A 19,930-nucleotide genomic window follows, 5' to 3' on the forward strand; every position below is an offset into this window, starting at 1 on the left:
GCAGGTGAATGCAAACACCGCCCGGGGCGTCAGCTTCCCGGAGGTGGAGCTGCTCCGCGCAGGTGGCAGGGCTGAGCCCGGGGCCCTGCGGAGCCTGGGCAGCCCTGCTCCAAAACCAAGCCCAGAGCAGCCAGCCTTCACCTGGGCAGCGGGTTCACCGGCCTAAAAGTCAAGCTATTGACCCCCCACCACTACCACCACCACCAAGCAAGGCTGGCCATGACGAGCGTGGACTGTCCGGGGAAGGAAGGCGCGGGGGGCAGGAAGAGGAATTTGGCGCTGCTGAGGAACAAGCTGTACATGGGGGAGAGGAGGAGGACGGAGCCTATGGTGGAGAGCACCGCCGGCACTGGGGACCACGGCAGCTTGAGGAGGAGTCAGTCTGACAGGACAGAGTACAGCCAGAAATTACAAGGTACCAGGGAAGCGTGCTTGGTGCTGTGCTGCAAGGATGCTCTGGGCTGGGGTGGTATCTCAGGATGCTCTGGGCTGGGGTGGTATCTTGATGCTCTCTGGGCTACAGCATCCAGCTAAAAAAAAGAATGGCAGGCTCTACCCCATACACTCACAGCTGGAGTGAGAAATTGCCCCCTCTTACCCTTGCCCCTCACTTCCAGAGTGGAAATGTCTCCCCTATTTTTTCTAAATTGTGATGTGTAGACAGGTTGCAAAATGCAGTTGAAGGGTTTGGGGTCTTCCTGCAAAATGTGTATGCAACTGGGATCTTTCTCATTTGTCATCAGATTTGCAACGCTAACAGTAATGTGGAAATATGGTGGTTCATCCTATCTGTCTTTGGCTGTCGTATCAAGTGGGGTATATACTAAGTAATTAGAAGCACCAAGGGCAGTTTTTTTCTTTCAGTTAAAAATACCAGGATCTATAATGTGTTTATCGTCGCTCAGATTGGGCAAGCCTAAACTGAATTATGTCCAAATACATGTTTTGATGGATATGCTGATTGAAATTACACCATTATGGAGAGGGCTTCTTTCCAAACAACCAAATTGCATCTGGACCCCAAATTGGTAAAGTATGTCAGTGCTGGGCCTGTCAGTCAAAATTTAAATGTGATGCCACAAATTGAGAAAAAGCGTGAAGAATGCATGTGGCTGTTTCTGGGAGGGCTCTGGAACACAAACTGACAAGTTTCTGTGGGTTTCCAGGGTCTGGAACAACAGGGCCCCATCACAAATGCAGGGTTTGTGTATTATTACAATATAAACATTTATTACTAATAGTGATATAACTGCCTTGTGACAGTCACTCTTGTGGCGATAATCCTTTATAGGGAAATAAAACAGGAAGATACTTTGGGTTGCTGTATTATGGTTTTGACGCACTTAATTAGGAAGTAGCATTCCTTCAGAGAGACAATAAAAGCAGAAAATAGAATAATAAACCTGAAAATAATAGGATTTCTATGGGGGCTGCATGCACTGAGAAGAACGGAGCGGTCCATTGATTATGCTGTTCCCTCCTGTGATAGGTAATCAATGAGAAGGGGAAAAATTTTTAGTTAAGTCAGGCACTTGCTGCAGAGGTCTGGCTGGGGTGCTTCAGGGTGCAAGGGCAGATCACTATGGCTGGGCAGGCAAGCTCCTGGCACACGTCCCACCAAAACAGCAGTTCTTTACTTGTGAAGGTGGTTGCCCAGGTGAGGTCAAGGTTATCAGAGCGGTATCCAGCAAAAAGACAGGTTTTCTGTCCTGTGTAAGCTGTATTTGTGCCATGAACATCTCCTGTTTAAAATCTGGAGCAAAGGAGGCGGGGAAGCCTAGGTAGTCATGGCAGAGCATGAGGTTATGTTTATGGCAGCAGTCCAAGGAGGCAGTAAATCCAGCTTTACAGCTCCTGCCACCAGCTGAGACTGCCGCGGCCACCTATTGCAAAACACCAGTCTAGTATCAGCTCACTCTGCTTGCTCACGTTTGCTCAAGGCAAATGGTGATGGGTTAACAAGGTACCTGCAGGCTTTATATTGGATTAGAAGTTGCCTGTCCTCAGAGTGAAAATACGAAGTCAGTAGAAATTCCTATGAAGTGTATTTACAGTCACAATAGAAAGAAATGTGGTTGTGTGCCAAGGCCTGATCTGGATCAAATTTTGCATCGTGGAACCCAGACCTAATGTGCTACCTGCCAGCACTTATGATGTACTACGGTTGTATGCCTTTTTTTGGTCTTCATTTTTCTCACTAGCAGCTGACTCCAAGGTGAGGGAAGTGGTTTTGCTGGCACAAAGCTTTTGAGTTTTCCATTCTTGGTAAGAAAACCCAACTGCTCTGTTGGTGACATAAACGGTCTGTTGTGTATCGCCAGGTCAGGACTCTCTGATTACTCTGGAATGGTAAATGCTTTGCAAAAAGATACACATGGTAATAATTTACACTTGCTTCCCATATGACTTGGAGGGAAAGCTCTGCGTTTAGTTGCCCCTCCCTTCTACAGTCCCCTGTTAATATGTTTTCTAACACACAGGCTGCAGAGCTGTGGTAGGTGTTAGCACAGGCAAGGATATATGAGATGGTATTAGCACAGACAAGGGTATGTAAGACAGGCAGATGCAACAGGAGCAAACTCCACAGAGGGGAATCTCCTGTGAGTGCAGCAGGTTTCCACAGCTAAGAGTCAGAGGCTGCAGGACCCCCCATCCCTGGTAATGGCAGGCAGCCTAGGCAGAGCATGAGGAAGAAGGTGTCTTTATGCCCCAGTGCCTATGTCAGCATTGCAGCATGTTTGTGCAAGGTGAAGCATGGACCAAACATCTCTCAAGGGCCCTTCCAGCCCTTTGTGTGCTTTAAAAGTTCCCTGAGTAGAAACCAGGCTGTTGTTCCCCCCCTCTACAAACATGAGCACAATAGCATTGTCAAAGGTGCAAATTTCTGTGAGGGCTTTTCACTTTAAAAGTAAGGATTCCTTAAAAACACAAGAAAGCATTTTCATGGTTACTTATAATACTAGACACATCTATTCAATACCTTATCTGGTGTGAATGGTCATGCAACACCTCCTGGCTTTACTCTTCTTAAAAAGGAAATAAGATGCAAAGTAACCATTATATTCTCAAAGAGCTTGGCAAGAATTAGTGCATCTATTTCAACTCATCCTGTGAGATAACCAAATGCCTGCAGCCTCACTTTAGATAGGGGAGATAAGGTGATTGCTATCAAATGGCAGGTTGTGATACAACCATGCGGTCATCTACAACTCAGGTTGTAGTTGCAATCCTGGATGAGTCCAGAAATACCTTGATCAAGCCTAACATACATATTCTTCTTCCATAGTTCTCCATCAACTGAACAGAAGCATCACTTTTTTCAAAGAGGGAAGAATGGGGTTAAGGAAGATATATTGACTAGCATTTGTGGTGGGTGCAGAAGTAGGATCAATGGTCATCATAAGAGCTAAGACAGAGCTCCTGTGATATTTCTATGCGGTGCTCTGCTCTACGTTCACTAGAAAATCTTGCGCATATGTCCTTTCAAGAGGAATGAAGAACTTGCTACTATTCTTAAGCAATGGCATAAAATGGTATTTAGCAGCTCTGTTTTCTGTAGCTGTTTAGCTGGTAGGAGTCACTCTCTTTTCTACAGTGAAAATCCGTCAGTAGCAGCTGTAAAAGGAACTGTATTAATATCTATGTATTGCATTAATATTGGGATCAGTCTTTGAATTAACCTAAAGCTGGTATTCTAAGAGTACATATGTATTTTGTTAAGAGGAGTGTGTTTGATGTCATTACTTGCACATAAATGTTTGCAAGATCAGGGCAGATTAAGATAAGACTAAGATGTATCATGGGGATAGATGCTATCAACCAAAAAGGGCAGACCATAGTTCACTTTCTGCTAAGTTTGGGACAGGTTGTTGGTATTTTCCAACATAAGGAGGATGCGGACCTGTTGGAGCAAGTCCAGAAAATGATCAGAGGGCTGAGTTGGTCATGTTCATCCTGGGGAAGAGAAAGCTCTGAGAAGACCTTAGAACAGTCTTCCAGGATCTAAAAGGGGCCTGAAAGAAAGCTGGAGAGGGACTTTTTAGAAGGGCATGAAGTGACAGGGCAAGGGGTAATGGCTTTAAACTGAAAGAGGGGAGGTTTAGACCAGATATAAGGAAGAAGTTCTTTACTGTGAGGGTGGCACGGCCCTGGCACGGGTTGCCCAGGCAAGCTGTGGCTGCCCCATCCCTGGCAGTGTTCAAGGCCAGGCTGGACGGGGCTTTGAGCAACTTGGTCTAGCAGAAGGTGCCCCTGCCCGTGGCCGGGGGGTTGGAACTAGATGATCTTTAAGGTCCCTTCCAACCCAAACCATGCTGTGATGCTATGATTCTATGATTTTTTTAATAATCATATACCAAACTTGTGCTTGCTGTGAAAAATGAGCTACAGAAAATGGTGGGTTTCCAGAAGGAGACAGAGATCCTACTTGCAGTGTTCAGTGAGACCATGCATGCGTTGAAAATACTTCTTGTTTTACAAATCATATTAACTCCCTTATAACTTTAGCTGTGAATGGGCCAACTGCACTGTTAAATGATTTGCACATGCTTCAGTTTAAAATACATCAGTGACATATCTGTAACAGATGATTCAAATCACACAACTACCACAATATACTGACTCCGTGCTGTATCTGATCCTCAGGTTTCACATTTTGCCTGTGTCTAATGTAGTTACAAGAAATAACCAACACCAAAAATGATGCAAAATCCTGCAGATTTATACAAATTCCTAGAAAGTTGCTATCCCTTGGTATATAGAAGCCCAGTCAGAAAGAAACTCATCCCCCTTTGGTCCATCACAAGCAGGGCACCTTCCTTCATCCTGTCCTCCTCCCTGTCTGTGGAGCACACCACTTCTTCCTGCATGGACTGCCAATGCACATAGCTCCTCGGCATCTACCACCAGGAGGAAAGATCCTCCACGCCTCTTCCCAGTTCCTTGTTTGCTTTATGCTGTACTTACTGATTAACTTTCTATGGACCACAATGCAGATAGTATCCTATTTCACTGCAAAATGTATTGATCTTTGGAGCAGTTGATTTGCTGAAGTACAGTAAGGAGCGAAAGTCCAGATTATTTCCTGAAGTGCAGGAGATGGCTTGATGAAAATGCCCTCTTGTGCCCTGTGACGAGAAAGCACAATCTAACCAATACGTTTATTTTCTCCTGTGCAAATTTAAGCTCAGAGGATCTAATTCTGTTAACTTGCACTGCAATAAAGCTGAAGTTATTCCTTGAACTTATTGCAGTGGCAGCCAGGCTGGGAAGCAAGCTCATCTTTTCAGAGCAGAATCCATTTTGTGCTGCTGTGTTTGCACAGTGCTTAGCACAACCAAGTCCTGCCGTGTGGCTTAGGACTCTCAGGAGCTACTGCAGCATAACTAGTAACATCAACTGGGATAAAAGAGTGAAGGCTAGGACCCAAGGAGCTTTACAGATCCTTCTCTGATCATATTAGCAAACATGTTATTAATCGGGATACTTTGCATTGTGCCAAATCCTGAGGTGCATGTGTCCCAGGGGAAGTGGTTCAGATGCAACCCTTCCTCAGTTCTTACTTTATTAACATATTAGCTTGATGCTACAGTAGTGGTATATTTATACCGGTATATGACACGCTGGAAAGGTTTATTTGTAAGTACTGGCACTAACAATAAGGGCATTCTTCTGTCACCTAACGATAAGCTTTCTTCCCTTCCAGTGCGGTCACATGGGATCTCTCTGTAGTCCTGTCAGCACACATATAATTAAAGCGGTCTGCTGTCAAGGAATTGAAAAAAGAACTTGTGTGTTGAATGTAAATATTTTCTGTACCTTATGGAACAGAAAAATGATCAAAGATCGAATGACCTAATTGCAAGGAAGTCTCTGATGCAGGTTTTATGAGCAAACCTGTTACCCAGGAAGGCTGGTGCAAGGTCAGTCTGGTCCTGCAGTGTTCTCCTCCTGTGCTCAAAAAAGGAGCTCTTTGCATGTGGAACTCACAGCTCCTGTGCATCAGACCTGCTCCTGAACAATGCTGCTGTTACATGCATCTCTGTGTAAAAGAAAAAAATGTGTTTTCCACAACCCTCTCACAATCCTTTTGTATTTCAGTGCCCAACTTGGAATTCAGTGGATCTGATTCGCACCATATTTGCACCATATTGTCGTACTGTAACAACTCTGGTGTAAAACCATAATAACACCCCTATGAAGTGGTCCCTCATAAGGGGAGGGGGAACTGGATTAGAACTCCGTGTGTGTTAACTCATGTGATGCACAGCGGGACGCTCCATCCTTTCCCACTGCTTGTCCCATTTCGATCTCTCACTTCCAAGGATCTCAGTGCCCCTGTGCTCTGCAGCCTTCATGGCAGCCACAGTGAAAGCAGGTGTGTAAGGGGCAGAGCTGGGGCCACTGTACAAGGAGATACATGAGGAAGGAGAGGAAAGCTGCCACAGCAGCAGCCTCTGAACTTGGCTGCCTGCATTTCACTCCCAAATCCAGCTGATAAAAGCCGGTGTACATTCCCATGTGTAATAGCTAGGTTATCTGAGGGTACAGGCTATCTGAGGACTTGCTTTCACAGAGGAGTAATTTTATGCAGGGTGGTATGAGACTCAGGTTTCACATGTGAAAACACAGTAATGCTGTGATTCGTTTGTTATACCTTGATAACGTATGCCTTCACTGCTCTCTTGTGCCAGGCAAAATCCCCATATCCACACAGCACAGGTGCAGAATTTGGTGTTCCTTTGGCATCCTCCAAATACTGCCTGAGCAGTGAAAAGGCCTGTTACTCACTCCATGCACTGACATCACTGTACTTGTTGCCAATTCTGTGTCAGTATCTTCACTTCCAGAGGGAAAGCATTGGATGGGGAGAAACCTGGGTCCCATCCCCAGGGGCATACATAATGTCTAACCTGAGCATCTTACCTGGGAGGAAGGATGGATAGATCAGACCTCTCGGAGCTGCTCGCTCTCTAGGTGAGAAAGTCAGGGAAATCTGCACACATAGATCTTGTAAATCTGCTATGGCTGCTCACCCGACCACTTGCTGTGGATCCCCCAATAGCCCAGAAGAGAGCTGCTGCTTTTGCACTGGGCAAGCTCTTTTCCTCCATGCTCTTATTTTGCATTGCTGGATGTCTCCATCTGGGGGATATTTTTAGACTTCACACTTGCAAGAAACTGTTTTTGTAAGACGTGTGGCTGCTTTGTCCATGTCATCACATAGCGAACCTCTTGTTTAGTGCATCTAGAGCTGTGCACTTCAATACACAGCTAGAAAGCCAAAGTCATCACCTTCTTCTCCAAAGCAAAGTCCTCCAGAGAGGCAACTGTTGCAGATAACTGACATTACAAAGCAACAACTGCAAACATTACCTTCTAGGTTACATTTCTATGCCTACTAATAGTACCAATTAGTTTTTTGTAAACTGGCCTTAAGAAACAGCTGTCTGATGAACCATTCAGCAGACAGTTTTTCCTTTTTCCTAAACCTCGTATCTCTGAAGATGAATGAGCCAAATTCTTACTGTAACAGTTAATCCTCAGCAACGTCTCTTCCTGCTAATCCTCTCTCTCAAACTGTTCTGGGGCTGGTACATATTACCAGGTAGAAATGAGTCTGCTTATATTTCAGATATGCACTTGCTGTTTGTGCATTCATTAAACTTTCATTTACTCCACAAGGATTTCTGCAAGCTAGTAATGTTCTCAAACTGGTCAAAAGCAATCAGTTGAACATGAAATCACAGGTTTTGGCTGTAATCATCACTTCAGGTTCTTGCTGTTGCATTCTATAGAGACAGACATGACTGAAATGAAAAAGTGAACGTATTGAGTGAAAATGGAAAATAATATTACTTTTAACAAAAGGATACATTTATTAAAAAACATGTTTTCTATAAGGAAACAGCATCTACCTGTATTTCTTATGGTTATTTCTTCCTGTTGAGAATAGTTTTTCTTTCCTGGCATTATTATCTATCATGCAATAAGGATAATAGATGAACCCTGACATAATTCAGGAATCAAATTCGATCAGGGTGATCTAATGACATAAACTGAAAGAACAGCCTCTCGAGGGATTGTGACTTCAAGCCTGAAGTGCGATAGAGTGGCTTTATTTTGCTCATATAATGCCATCCCCTGCCACCAGTACAAAACATTACAAAGTTCTTTCACACAACATCTTGTGTTTACCTTAAAATTCCATCTGATATCATAACAGTGCTGCATCTGAGATGAAATGACAGTTCTGAGGTCTTCCAGGATGTCTGATCCTCTCTGCGCTTCCTCAGGAGTTGCCCTGAACTCTCACAGTCACACAAACACAAACATTTTCACACCTGACCTCAAGAAAAATGCTGATTTTGGCGCAGAACTGGAATGGAAGTGGATTGTTCATGTGGTTCCCTATGCATTTATAAGCGTGGTTACATGCTGAAAGTTTCTCGAGAAACAAGTACCTGCCATTTTAGCACGTAAGCAGCAGGCAAGGTGGGCTTGTTCTGCAGCCCTAGCAAAAATTGCTCAGAGGGAGCTGTGGAGTGATACTGGTACCAGTTTTGCTCTCCTCCTGGCGAAAGTAAGGACAGAGTCTGTTTTGTCTGGCACAAAGCACCTTTGGTGCGTGAGCTCTGCAGCAGTGTGAGCTCCTGTGCAGCCCGTGCACTCACGCCAGCAGAGACTCGCTGGGACAAGATTCAGTTTAAAATTCTTTTGATAACTCAGACTTTGCGAAGGGGAGACATCCCCATCATGTTTTCATTTTATTGTCTGTGTACAAACTTGGGGACAAAATGTTCCAGGTGTTATACACAGACTTCAGGGCTAAAATGGTAAAAAGTACATCTAAATACAAAAAAGGCTGAAAAACCAGCCCCTCTCCCATGGTTTGTTTGGGTTTCTTGTCCTTGCTGTTTAAAACTACCAGTACAGAGGCAGAGGTGCAGCCCCAAGGCAGCTATTTAAAACAATAACTGTGGTCACATCAGTCTCACTAGAAAAGCTGATGGAGAAGCATTACTAACAAAACTGTCCTTTCCAAATATCACTGGTCAGCATAGCTGTAGAAGGGATTAGGGTGATGATACATTGGATTTATAATATTTTATACCTCTCAGCTTAAGATGTCCCAAAGCTGTCTATCTCCTGAAAGCGGCTTGGTTTTCCCACAAGTCGAGTTCCAGGTTACCATCTACAGCCTCGGCCTGTGTTGTCTGGGCGAGCTGCACGCTGTTCGATGCTCACTTGAGCACTCATGACCTCACCCAATCAATTCAAACAACTACGGTATATTCAGTATTGGCTGTCAGCGAGCAAAGCATCAGATACAGCTTTCTATTGCCTCATTATACAGAGTGCTCCCTGCAAGAAGTTGACATGAAGGCATAAGTGTCTGATCCTCAGAAGAGATTCCCGTCCTTTGCCACTAAGCACAATAAAACCCGTGCTGTCAAAGCCTGACCTGGGTAATGCAGAGATGAGTACGGTAATGATATGTCCGTGTTTGTTGGTGCTCTGCACCATCTTGTGGCTAGCAGAAAAACACCAGAATAACCTCTCAAATCTTTCACTTGATTTTATTTGTGTGGGGGGGGATTTCCTCATGAAAAATACAGATTGCCAGTTAGGCAGATAAAATTCAATGCCATTTTAACAGCTGACATGGATGACTGCAAGCTGGCTTATGAACTAGCAAAAGGGAAGACCATCATCACAGATAAGTAGGTTATGTGCAGGTCCTGTGCCATACATAAATTACCTGTCTGTAGAAGATTCCCTTACATTTCCATGTATTTGGAATAAATCAGATATTCTAGGTCTTAAGTATGGAAATGATTTCTGTTGTTCCAAGAAATGTTTCTTGTTAATCATTAACGGTTTTCCCATATTCTCCTGTAAAAAATTTCCTTTGCCTCTTTCAAATAAATCTTTTTAAACAGAATTACAGGTTTCGTCGTCATTATTAGCAACATTGTCTTCATTTGGAAGTTCATCTTCCCATATCTGCAGCCCTCAGCTTCCCATGAATAGACTCAACATTACATTGTACAAGCAAAGGTTATTCCAGTGCAGCTTATTTACAGTAAACACAGCCTTTTTCTTCCACAGGAACATACTTTCTCCCATCCTCCAAATCAAAATAGATGTCAGACTGAGACTGTGTTTTTGAAACAAATAGAAGGGCATCAGCTATGCTTGAATTTCAGTATGACAAGAATCAGACTCTCCTGTGCTCCATGGAAAATTTCTGCTGACATATATAACATCAAAGCCAAGGGAGCCAGTGATGGGTTATCCCCTTACTGCCAAACCTGTGTTTGGCATGATGAGGGAGATGGGATGACACTTGGTCTGATCTGGGATTGCCATTTCTTATGCTTCTTTTCCTGCTCCCCGTGGTGATTTGGGACTTTCCAACAGTCACTGCTTGCTTTTCCCCACAGTTGTGCAGGGCAAGCTGTGTGAGCATACGGGATTACAATGCTCCTTACAAATCTTCCTCTTTTAAACAGAAAAAATGGCCCCGCAGGTGGGGTCTGCAACCCCTGCCGCTTCACTGCAGGAGGACGAAGAGCAAGTTAGCAGACGCATGATGGCCAAGAGGGTGAAAATCATCACAGAACTCATGCAGACAGAGAAGGACTATATCAGCGACCTGGATCTCTGCATCAAGGAAGTGATTCAGCCCCTGAGAAACAAGCAGGTGAGCACTGGGGGCGGAGGACGAGGCAGTGACGTCGAGGTCTCAACTCACGCACGTTCTGCTGGCAGATAATGTTAATGCAAGCACAAGTGTCAGCGTGAGAGTGACGTGGTGCCGGAAGCTGTCCAGTGGTAGCTTTCCAGAAAGGGACGTGCCAGGGCTGTAGCTGAGAATTCAAAGAGTACCTTTTCCTCAGCAGTATTTAAATTTGTAGATAAACCATGCAGCTGAAAGCTGGGAAGAGAAGAGGTTGTCCAGAGAAAGATTCGTGGAGCCTGCCACATAGTATTTACTGAGGCTGCACAAATGATATCTGCTGGTAATACAGAATAAGAATAATTTTAAACAGACCTTGAACCAAGTATTCTGTATGTAGGGTTTCTTATGAGATTGGTGACAAAATACAGATGCAGAGGCGAAAGTGTCTTTAGATAACATTGGCACTCTTCAGGAAACGCTGTGGCCAGCTGAAGCCTGTGCTGTTTAAGCCCATGCAAGACTTTATTTCTTTCTTGAAACTCTGTTGTTCTGACCCATTTTCAGGAGAGCTGACATCTGCTGACATAACTTTAAGGAGTTCTTGACTTCTTTCTGCTTACTTGTTCATCCACTTAGAAGTAGTCTCATCTTGCCTCCTTCCCCAGCCTGGCCAGCACCAAGCAAGAGTATTCCGTGGTTGAACTTGCTGAGATTTTTGGCAACTGTGCTGTATTCCTTTGCACTTTTCCAGCCAACTGAAAACATAAATTTCAAATCTGTCCTTTGTCACTCTATTAACATGTGTAAGTGCCCAGGCACAGCGTGGTTCCAAATACAGTGCAGGCATTGTGTTGGAGTGGAGGTCAGAAGTCCTGTGCTAGATGTGTACAGGAAAAGTAATTTAGAGATTATAACAGTCTTAATTTAATAACTTCTGCATTTTTAAAGGCTTTCGAGAATGTGGTATGGTTTTAAGGCTGGTTCTCGGATAAACTACCATATTGAAAGTTTGTAATGTGTTTAGAGAAGGATTGCATTTAGAAAATTGACCTAGCAATGAATCTGTTTCACATTTCCAAATGGATAAAACATATTTTTGCCCCTATAATACCATAAAGAAATTAACTGCATTAGTAGTGAAAGTATATTTCTGATTCTGTTACAATGGCACGCAATTTGATCCTCCTGGCATCTGGTAAGCTGCTATGTAAGTCAGCAATTCTGTTTCTAATGGAGAGATACATTCAAAGGGTATCAGTATAGATGGAAATCAGTCTTGTCTTTGTTCTCAGTATTAGCACATTACCACTGGCTATCTCCAGTTGTCCCTGAATATTAACTATTGCCCTGCCCTGCAAGATAATAACTGCTGCATGAAAAGCATGTGGCCTGGAAATTTTTTACTTGTTCTAAAATGAGTAGGGACATGGAACCCAGTTTTTCGTTGGAGTAAATTGATGCAGTTCACTGAAGTCAATGTTGTGTGCCCAGGCTCTGTAGGAAGCTCTTTAGGTTGTATTAATAGTTAGAATTGTAAATGTGTTTGTTATATGATCTTGATTGTATTTTTTGGATTTATAGGACAACTAACTTAAAATGGTACTTGTACCTGGTAGCTGGCACCAAAGCGCCAAGGTCTGAGTTTATGTAGTGGCCTCTATATCAGGGAATCAAACCCATTGTCAACTATTCTGTTCCTCAGTGGGAAAGTAAACAAACATTTGAAAGCTAGTTAAGGATCTTTTCTGTATTCAGATGATAATATTTATTTCCTTCCTAGGTAAACACTTTCAGATTAGGAATAGTTCAAAATAAGGTTAAAAGCACTTGATAACATGCCCTTTGTTAACTGCATCAACCATATTACACTAATCTGAAAACTGTGTATGTGTCCTTGAAGTCACAGGGAGGATGTTTATATGAGGTTTTGCAGAAGTGGTGCCTCCTGGAGTATTAAGCATTGAGGGCACAGCAAGAGTAAGTCTGTAATACACAATGTCCTTCTTTATCCTTCATCAGTAGCTGTTTAATATTTGTATTCCACTAGATTGCTCGCTTTGACGTGGATGGCTTGTTTAGCAACATTGAATTGGTCCATCAAGTATCAGCCAAACTGCTGTCATTGTTGGAAGAAGCCACGACAGATGTGGAACCACCCATGCAAATAATCGGTATGTTTACTGTCCTCTTGAGTTCTGCAAAGCTACATGAAAGAATAAACATAACACTTTCCTGTCCTCTGCCCTAATCAGACTCAACTAGTACCAGTCTCAGAGGCTAACATGCTACAAGCTGTCCATAGTGACATAGGAAAAATGACATGTGAAACCTGTCCAGTTGTTCTGTGATAATCCTATGATCATGATGCTCTTTTTCCATTCATCTGGATGTTGAGGAGGAGAGAATGAATTTACCATGAGTAAAAACTGCATCACTGAGTTATGCCACCTACTGATAATATAATAGAATCACAGAATCATAGAATGTTTTTCATTGGAAGGGAACTTAAAGCTCATGTAATTCCAACCCCTCTGCAATGGGCAGGGACACCTTCCACTAGAGCAGGTTTCTCAAAGCCCCATCCAGCCTGGCCTTGGACACTGCCAGGGATGGGGCAGCCACAGCTTCTCTGGGCAACATGTGCCAGTGCCTCACCACTCTCATAGTGAAGAATTTCTTCCTAATGTCTAATCTAAATCTCCCCTCTTTCAATTTAAAGCCATCCCCCCTTGTCCTATCACTACATGCCCTTATAAAAAGTCCCTCTCCAACTTTCTTGTAGGCCCCCATTAGGTCCTGGAAGGCTGCTCTAAGGTTTTCCCAGAGCCTTCTCTTTTGCAGGCTGAACAAGCATCCTACTCTCTCAGCCTGTCTCCATAGGAGAGGTGCCTCAGCCCTCTGATTGTCTTTGTGGCCTCCTCTAAACTTGCTCCTTCATCCAGGAAGGTCTGCATCCTTCTTACGTTGAGGCCCCAGAGCTGAACACAGTATCCTTCTCATCTAGTTTGATACTATCTAGCTAACTCTGCTCACAGTTACACTGACTTTTAAATTGCCTACTAGTAATTGTGCTAGTCAAGAAAAGCATTAAAAATGTTTCGGAATAGTAAATGTGTCACAACCCCACCCCAAATATTGTAAACATTGTAAACATGCATCTACTAGCACTGCAATTTGTGTAAGATGTGGTTAAATGTGCTTAACAGGGGTATGGCAAGAAAGCTATATGATAGGGTGTTTGTGGGAATCTGTGCAGGAATGTCTGCAGGAATTGTGGATATTTTCAGCAAATGGATATCTCATGACAGCCATACATTTTGCAGGTCAGGCCATGAATGTTAAGGCTGTGATCTATTCACTTGTCATTCTGGCACAGCTGGAAAGATTTAAGAAGTTAACCACTCATCAGCTCTCCCATAACTGCTTCTTCAATGCAGAAGCAGTAGGTGATCCACCTTAAGGGATCAGGTGCGAATTCTTAATTTGCTTCAGTGCAAAGTCATCCAGCCTAGTTTAAAAAACTTCCAGCCATGATTCAGAGGTCAGAGAGGTTCTTTCTTCCCTAAACTGACCATATACAACAGGCAACGTTATAGAAACAACCCCTATTCTTGCAAATAATGGGGTAAAAAATTGTCGGTTGCCATTTGACTAACAAACATGGTATTAAAGCACATGAGGCTTGGGAAGAGCCTCATAATCCTAGCACGTCTCAATCTGGTTTGCCAAGGCAACAGCTTAACGTAGTTTGATGCCACTGTGTTGTTTGGCAGTATTTCAGTAAAAGTGCATCACGATGAGTCATACCCTTAATAAGCAATGTTCTATTCTAGCAGGAAGTGCCTTTCTCACAGCCAAGAGAATCATCCTTTTAGTTCTCTGACACATCCAGAAGTAAAGACAAACAATTTCATCCATCTATTGGGCTGTATTTCTCCAGAATCAGACAAAGAACTGTGAAAATGTGTGAGATAGCGGATCACAGATTTGGCTAACTTACGGCAGGGAAAAAGATGGCAAGTAAGGTGTGAGACATTCTCCCAAAGGCTGAGACAAAAGCAGCGATAATAATTGCATCACTATAAGCAATAAGTTAGTAAGTTTGTCATCCTCTAAAAGTACATCAAGGTGATAATTTTGTTTTCAGGATTTTCACAATCAGTGTAAAAGTTGTTAAAGCCAGTCTACAGAAAAAGTAGGCTGAGAATGTTTAACACACCCATCATATTCTATCATGTTTATGACATTTAAATGTCTTACATTGCAATATCTTAACTTTGGAAGGCAACCCAGCCATGGTGAGGTTGAGGAGAACTGCTAATTCACTGGTTTGAAATGAAAACAATGTGTTTGCTCATATTCATGTCTTATTTTAGTCTGTGTTCTCCATACTTTATGATATGTCCACATTGATGAGTAGTAATCTCCAATAGGAGCAGACTTGTAGAGTGAAACAGTTGCTTCTGATGACCTGATATTCATATTACCTATTTCAAGAGGTTGTACTTTAGATTGGCTGTAGCCTGTTTCTGTGGCTTGAGAGATGCCCTTTATAGTTGGTCTGCATAAGATGTGCCCTTGGAGTACATCTTACTGTAATTACCATCCTCAAAGAGATCCAGTTTGAGTGTCTGTGACTGGTCTGCCACATGGCCAAGGATAGGAGATCAGGGGTACTGAGAGACTGGCTTCAAAAGCCCTCTCCCAGTCTGAGCTAAAATGCTAATGTAGACAGACCTTTTGAGGTGCTTGGTCTTCTGATGCTAAATACTGCTGTGTTAAAAGCCCTTTCTGGTTCTCTACTATATTTTTTCTCCTCTCTGTTCTGGATATTCTATACAGAGGAGTATGAAGACTTAGTAACCTTACCCTGACTTTAGATATTAGACCCCTTCTTCCTCCACCTCCCACTGCTGTTCACACAGGAAGCACCACTGAAAGCCACAGGGAGAAACTGTTTCTGTCACTCAAACCTTCCTCCTAGGATATTCTCTTTGAGACTGATGATCACCACACTTAAGATGAGGCATCAGGCAGATTTGCATCTGTCAGAGTGTGCAAAAAACTGTATTTTTAAAGCTGTGCCCAAATACATTATGGTTTTAGTCCATAAAGCAAGCTCCCACAGTGATATGCCCAAAGCTCATCTGATTTGGTCCATATGGCTCAAAACCAGGAAGAGCTTTAGACTTAAGAAATCTGTCTGCTTTCAAAAAGCCCTATCCGTGAAATCAGCACTTAATTTTTCTATCATTGAGCATCAATGAAAATATCTGTCATTGTGGCACAATACATCACTGAAAGATCTTGCTCATCCCTTTCATTCTGGAGACAAGAATGATAATTTCCAGCCTCTAGTATATGCTGAAATGAGCTCTAAGTCTACAGTTTGCATTTTTGCTACTGAAAACATAACCTCACTTCATGGCTAGGCATAGTACGGGCTGTGCTAAGCACTTGGAGCTTTGCTTAAAGTTAGTGAAAAATGTGAGAGATCAGCATCTCTTGAGAATCAGGCACCAAGGGAGCAGGATCAAGAGAAAGCTTGTTAAGGTTTCCCCTTTCTCTACACCGTTGCCTGTATAGAGAGTTCATGGGAAAGTCAGGATGCAATGTGCGTTGGTAGCCACGAGCATTAGCATTAAGCACAAGACAGAGAAGACAGACAGCTAAAGAGCATTTAACTATAGGATGCTGGTGCTTTTCTGACTGTGGCCTTACAGTAACTAAAATGAACTCATGTGGTCTTAGCTCCGACATTGTTCCCTTACTCACACCTTGAAACCAACATGCATTAGACAGCCCAGTTAACCTTCGCTGCTAGGGGAAAAAACCCAGAGCTGTGTTACTGTGGTAACTGAATCATTTTTCACTTTAAGACGGAGCAGTTCAATGCAATGTATTATGAAACAGCCCACTCTGGTCAGGATGAAACATGCAGGATGCCTGACAGCTTGGTGCTTACTCTGTGAATGAATAGAGAGCTCCCAATTAATGTGGAGTTTGGCTTTTAACTTTAATAATCATTGCTGTAACTCAGCATGAATGTTTATAAAACATTGGACTGGTTGCCACATAGATGTAATTTTCAGTAAATGCCCGGGACAGGAGTTTTCACCATTGCTGTTGTTTATTATATGCATTTGCAAGGATGCTGATCAGGGCACTGCTACATTAGGGTGTAAGAACTGAATTAATATCTCAGCAGAAGAGATGAAGCATAATATCTTTTACATACACAGAAAACGACACAGGGGTTTTAGGCTGAGAGAATTAGGCACCAGAATTAAATGGGAAGTGGGTGCAGGACTACTTTAGTGCCTCTAAAATTCCCAACTGTTCTTTGGGGGGAAATGGTGGTGTGGAGGACTGGAAGTGGAAATGTTTTCCCCCTTCAGTTGTATATGAAGTTAGATACTATATAAAAATGGCTGTAATCCACGGTGGTTTTATTCAGTTAGGGGAGGGGTGGAGGTTGTTCCTCTGCCATGTGAAGAAGAAATCTCTATTCTAGGCCATAACAATTGTCATTTCAGGATTTTGCAAAACAGATAAAAGTGGAATGGCTAATGGGAGATAGGATCATTATTCCTGTTATAACCCATTTAAGTTCATATTCAGTTAAAAAAAAGAAAGTCAAAAGGAAAATTAACAGGCTTACATTCATCTCCTCTGCCAGCCCACGACACAAAAATGATCTCTCCTTAGCAGTCAAGCTCTCCTGTGCGGTTTCCACTGGAGGGGCATTAAGCTGGGGCAGTGAATTAGGGGGCTGTGTACAAAGGGTGTGAGGTATAGAGATCTCATGTCTTTTCCTGAGGGAATTTTTCTGCATTAACACTGATATAATGGTGCCTGGCTATGACAAAGATGAGCAGCTGAGAAATACATGTAATAAATAATGCACATAAACACACAAGATCATTTCTAAGGGAAGTAAAGTGGAAGCCAGCCTTTTTAGCTCACGGCTAATGTAGTGGAATAATAAAACTCCTCCTGAGATGCTGTTGTCTGGCTTGACACGCTTTGTTTTTCTCCTTAACAGGGGAAGTGTTCTTGCAGATTAAAGGCCCACTAGAAGACACATATAAAATCTACTGCTATCGCCATGATGATGCACACACCATGCTGGAATCCTATGAAAAGGATGAAGAACTGAAGCAGTATTTGAGAGACTGTGTACAGTCCTTAAAGTAAGATCTTTTCAAATGATGATTTCCGTCCATAGTCAGTTGTCTGGCAGGGAACATTTTAAATGGATGTAGATGAAAGGTCCCCTGTAAATCCGGAGTTTTATGAGGCTTGCTGGGAGCTCTGGCTTACGCTGCTTTCATGAAAAGATGACAAGCCAGGGGCCATGATTAGATTTCTTTTTCTCTAAGATGGCCAAAAATAGCTCAAGAAAGGTTGCTCTTCCCTTAGCTTCAGAGCCCCATACTGGCAAAAGAAATGCTGCATCATATCATGGGCTATTTGTAACACCTTGCCCAGCTGCCAGGAAACTTGTTGTCCCTCCCTTCAGCAATTCTATTCCTTGAATTTAAGTAGTCTGTAATGGAGCTATTCACATACACTGGTGTATCTGGGTCCCTGTGGCAAGGCCCCAGGGATCTGGAGTAGCTGTGTGGTGCTGGACCGCTCATGATGGGGGTATTTGAGAGTGATCAGTGTTTGACCAAGCTGACAGGTCCTGCCAGTGGAAAGTGCTTTGTGCACTAATCTCCAGTGCCAGCCCCTTGGGGAAATGTGTCGAGAACTGGGGATACTGCAGAACAGCAGATTCATCTTCCCTCCAGCAAAGCCTCCTCCTGCAGCCAGCCACAGCAACCAGCTTATCCACTCCATGGAGAGTGCTTCTCTTCCCTCCCATAAATCCCCTTGCCCCCTCAATTTCCCAAAAGCATCACAGAGACCTGCCGGGAGGGAATGTGCCATGGTCTTTCAGATCAGAGGTCTAGCCCCAGGCCCAGGAAAGTGTGCTTATAGGAGAGATGTAATGCTACCACACATAATGGAGTGTTCATCAGCAATAGATATTTCAATCACACCCCAGTTAGTGATTGGTCTGCAGACACGTGTAAGGACCTAGGAGATGGGAAGTATGTCAAAGTGAAATCTGGGAAGAGTGGTAGAGGAAAGTATTAACAACGCTAAAAAAGAGATGTACACTTTGAAGACAGGTTATATTGAAAATAATGCTTTTTTTGTGTAATGTGTCCAGTTATTAAATACATAATAAAGTGTATGTGCAGAGTACTTAGGTTTTAGCTACCCTGGAAGTTGAAGGAAATAGATTTTCATACAAACTCAGGCTTTCAGGCTAATGGATGGTCAGGTATCTCCCCTAAGGGGGTGTTTTGCTTGCTGATGCCTGCAATATTCTTTTCTGGCTACTCAAGAGAAACCGCTACTGTCATTCATTCATCCCTGTTGCTGAGCCAAGGAGACATGGAAGGGAATAAAGATAAAAGATAGCATCCCCCTATATCCTAGGGTGGATGCTGCTACCTGAATTCCAGAGCCAGCAAGAAGAGCTCCCGTTCCAATATCACAGCTGGGATTTGTGAAGAGAAAGGATATTTTGTGCTGAGCCATTGTAGCCTTTGCTAGCAGGAAGTGCAAAGCCTTCCTCTCACAATGAAGCCTTGTTTTGTCTTGTTCTTTCCTGATTAGCCTTTAAACAGGAACCAATGAAAAAAACACTGGCGTGTGCATACTACATTGTGTGTTTTTCCTAGTGCCTAAAGATTGCATATGAAGACCTGAAAGTGCATACTCAAACACAGAGCTATGGTCATCTAAACCTTTACTACAGATTGGAGAATTCTTGCCCTGGGAAGAAAACTGTGCAACATTTTTACCGAATAAGTTGTAAGCTGTTTTCCATTGTGAGACATAATATATGCAGGGGCTGGCGACAACTATTCTTGAACAATGTTTACTTAAATATTTCTTTTGTTCTTTGGAAAGAATATTGTTCCATTAAAAAAAAATAGTTAAAATGGGCTAACATCAGCAGGGGCTTCTGTTTCTCAGAATATCTGCCATGTGAAAAACAACTTCTATATCGGGAGCAATTTGAGAGTGGCTCTCTGCACATCTGTACAGACAAATTGGATTTAATTAGCCATGCTGAGATTCCTATTCTTCCTGTTGACTGAAGAGGAGAAATTCCATCCCAAAATGTAGGTGTCTGCCTTGGAGTCATGTGCAAATCCCAATTCTGTAGGGTCCTGTGTTTCAGCA

General features: G+C 43.0%; 1 protein-coding gene across 1 annotated transcript in view; it reads left to right on the forward strand.

The window, feature by feature from the left end:
• The first annotated feature begins 219 nt into the window (after window positions 1-219).
• The window catches only part of ARHGEF38 (Rho guanine nucleotide exchange factor 38), a 36,346-nt gene continuing 16,635 nt past the window's right edge, over window positions 220-19,930 (forward strand). Inside the window, exons 1-4 of the mRNA XM_030492643.1 lie at window positions 220-415; window positions 10,515-10,705; window positions 12,732-12,855; window positions 17,730-17,877. Coding sequence (XP_030348503.1) covers window positions 220-415; window positions 10,515-10,705; window positions 12,732-12,855; window positions 17,730-17,877 — 659 coding nt within the window. The remainder of the gene's footprint in view (window positions 416-10,514; window positions 10,706-12,731; window positions 12,856-17,729; window positions 17,878-19,930) is intronic.

This window comes from Strigops habroptila, chromosome 7 (genome assembly GCF_004027225.2).
Source record: "Strigops habroptila isolate Jane chromosome 7, bStrHab1.2.pri, whole genome shotgun sequence".
In the NCBI taxonomy this organism is placed as follows: domain Eukaryota; kingdom Metazoa; phylum Chordata; class Aves; order Psittaciformes; family Psittacidae; genus Strigops; species Strigops habroptila.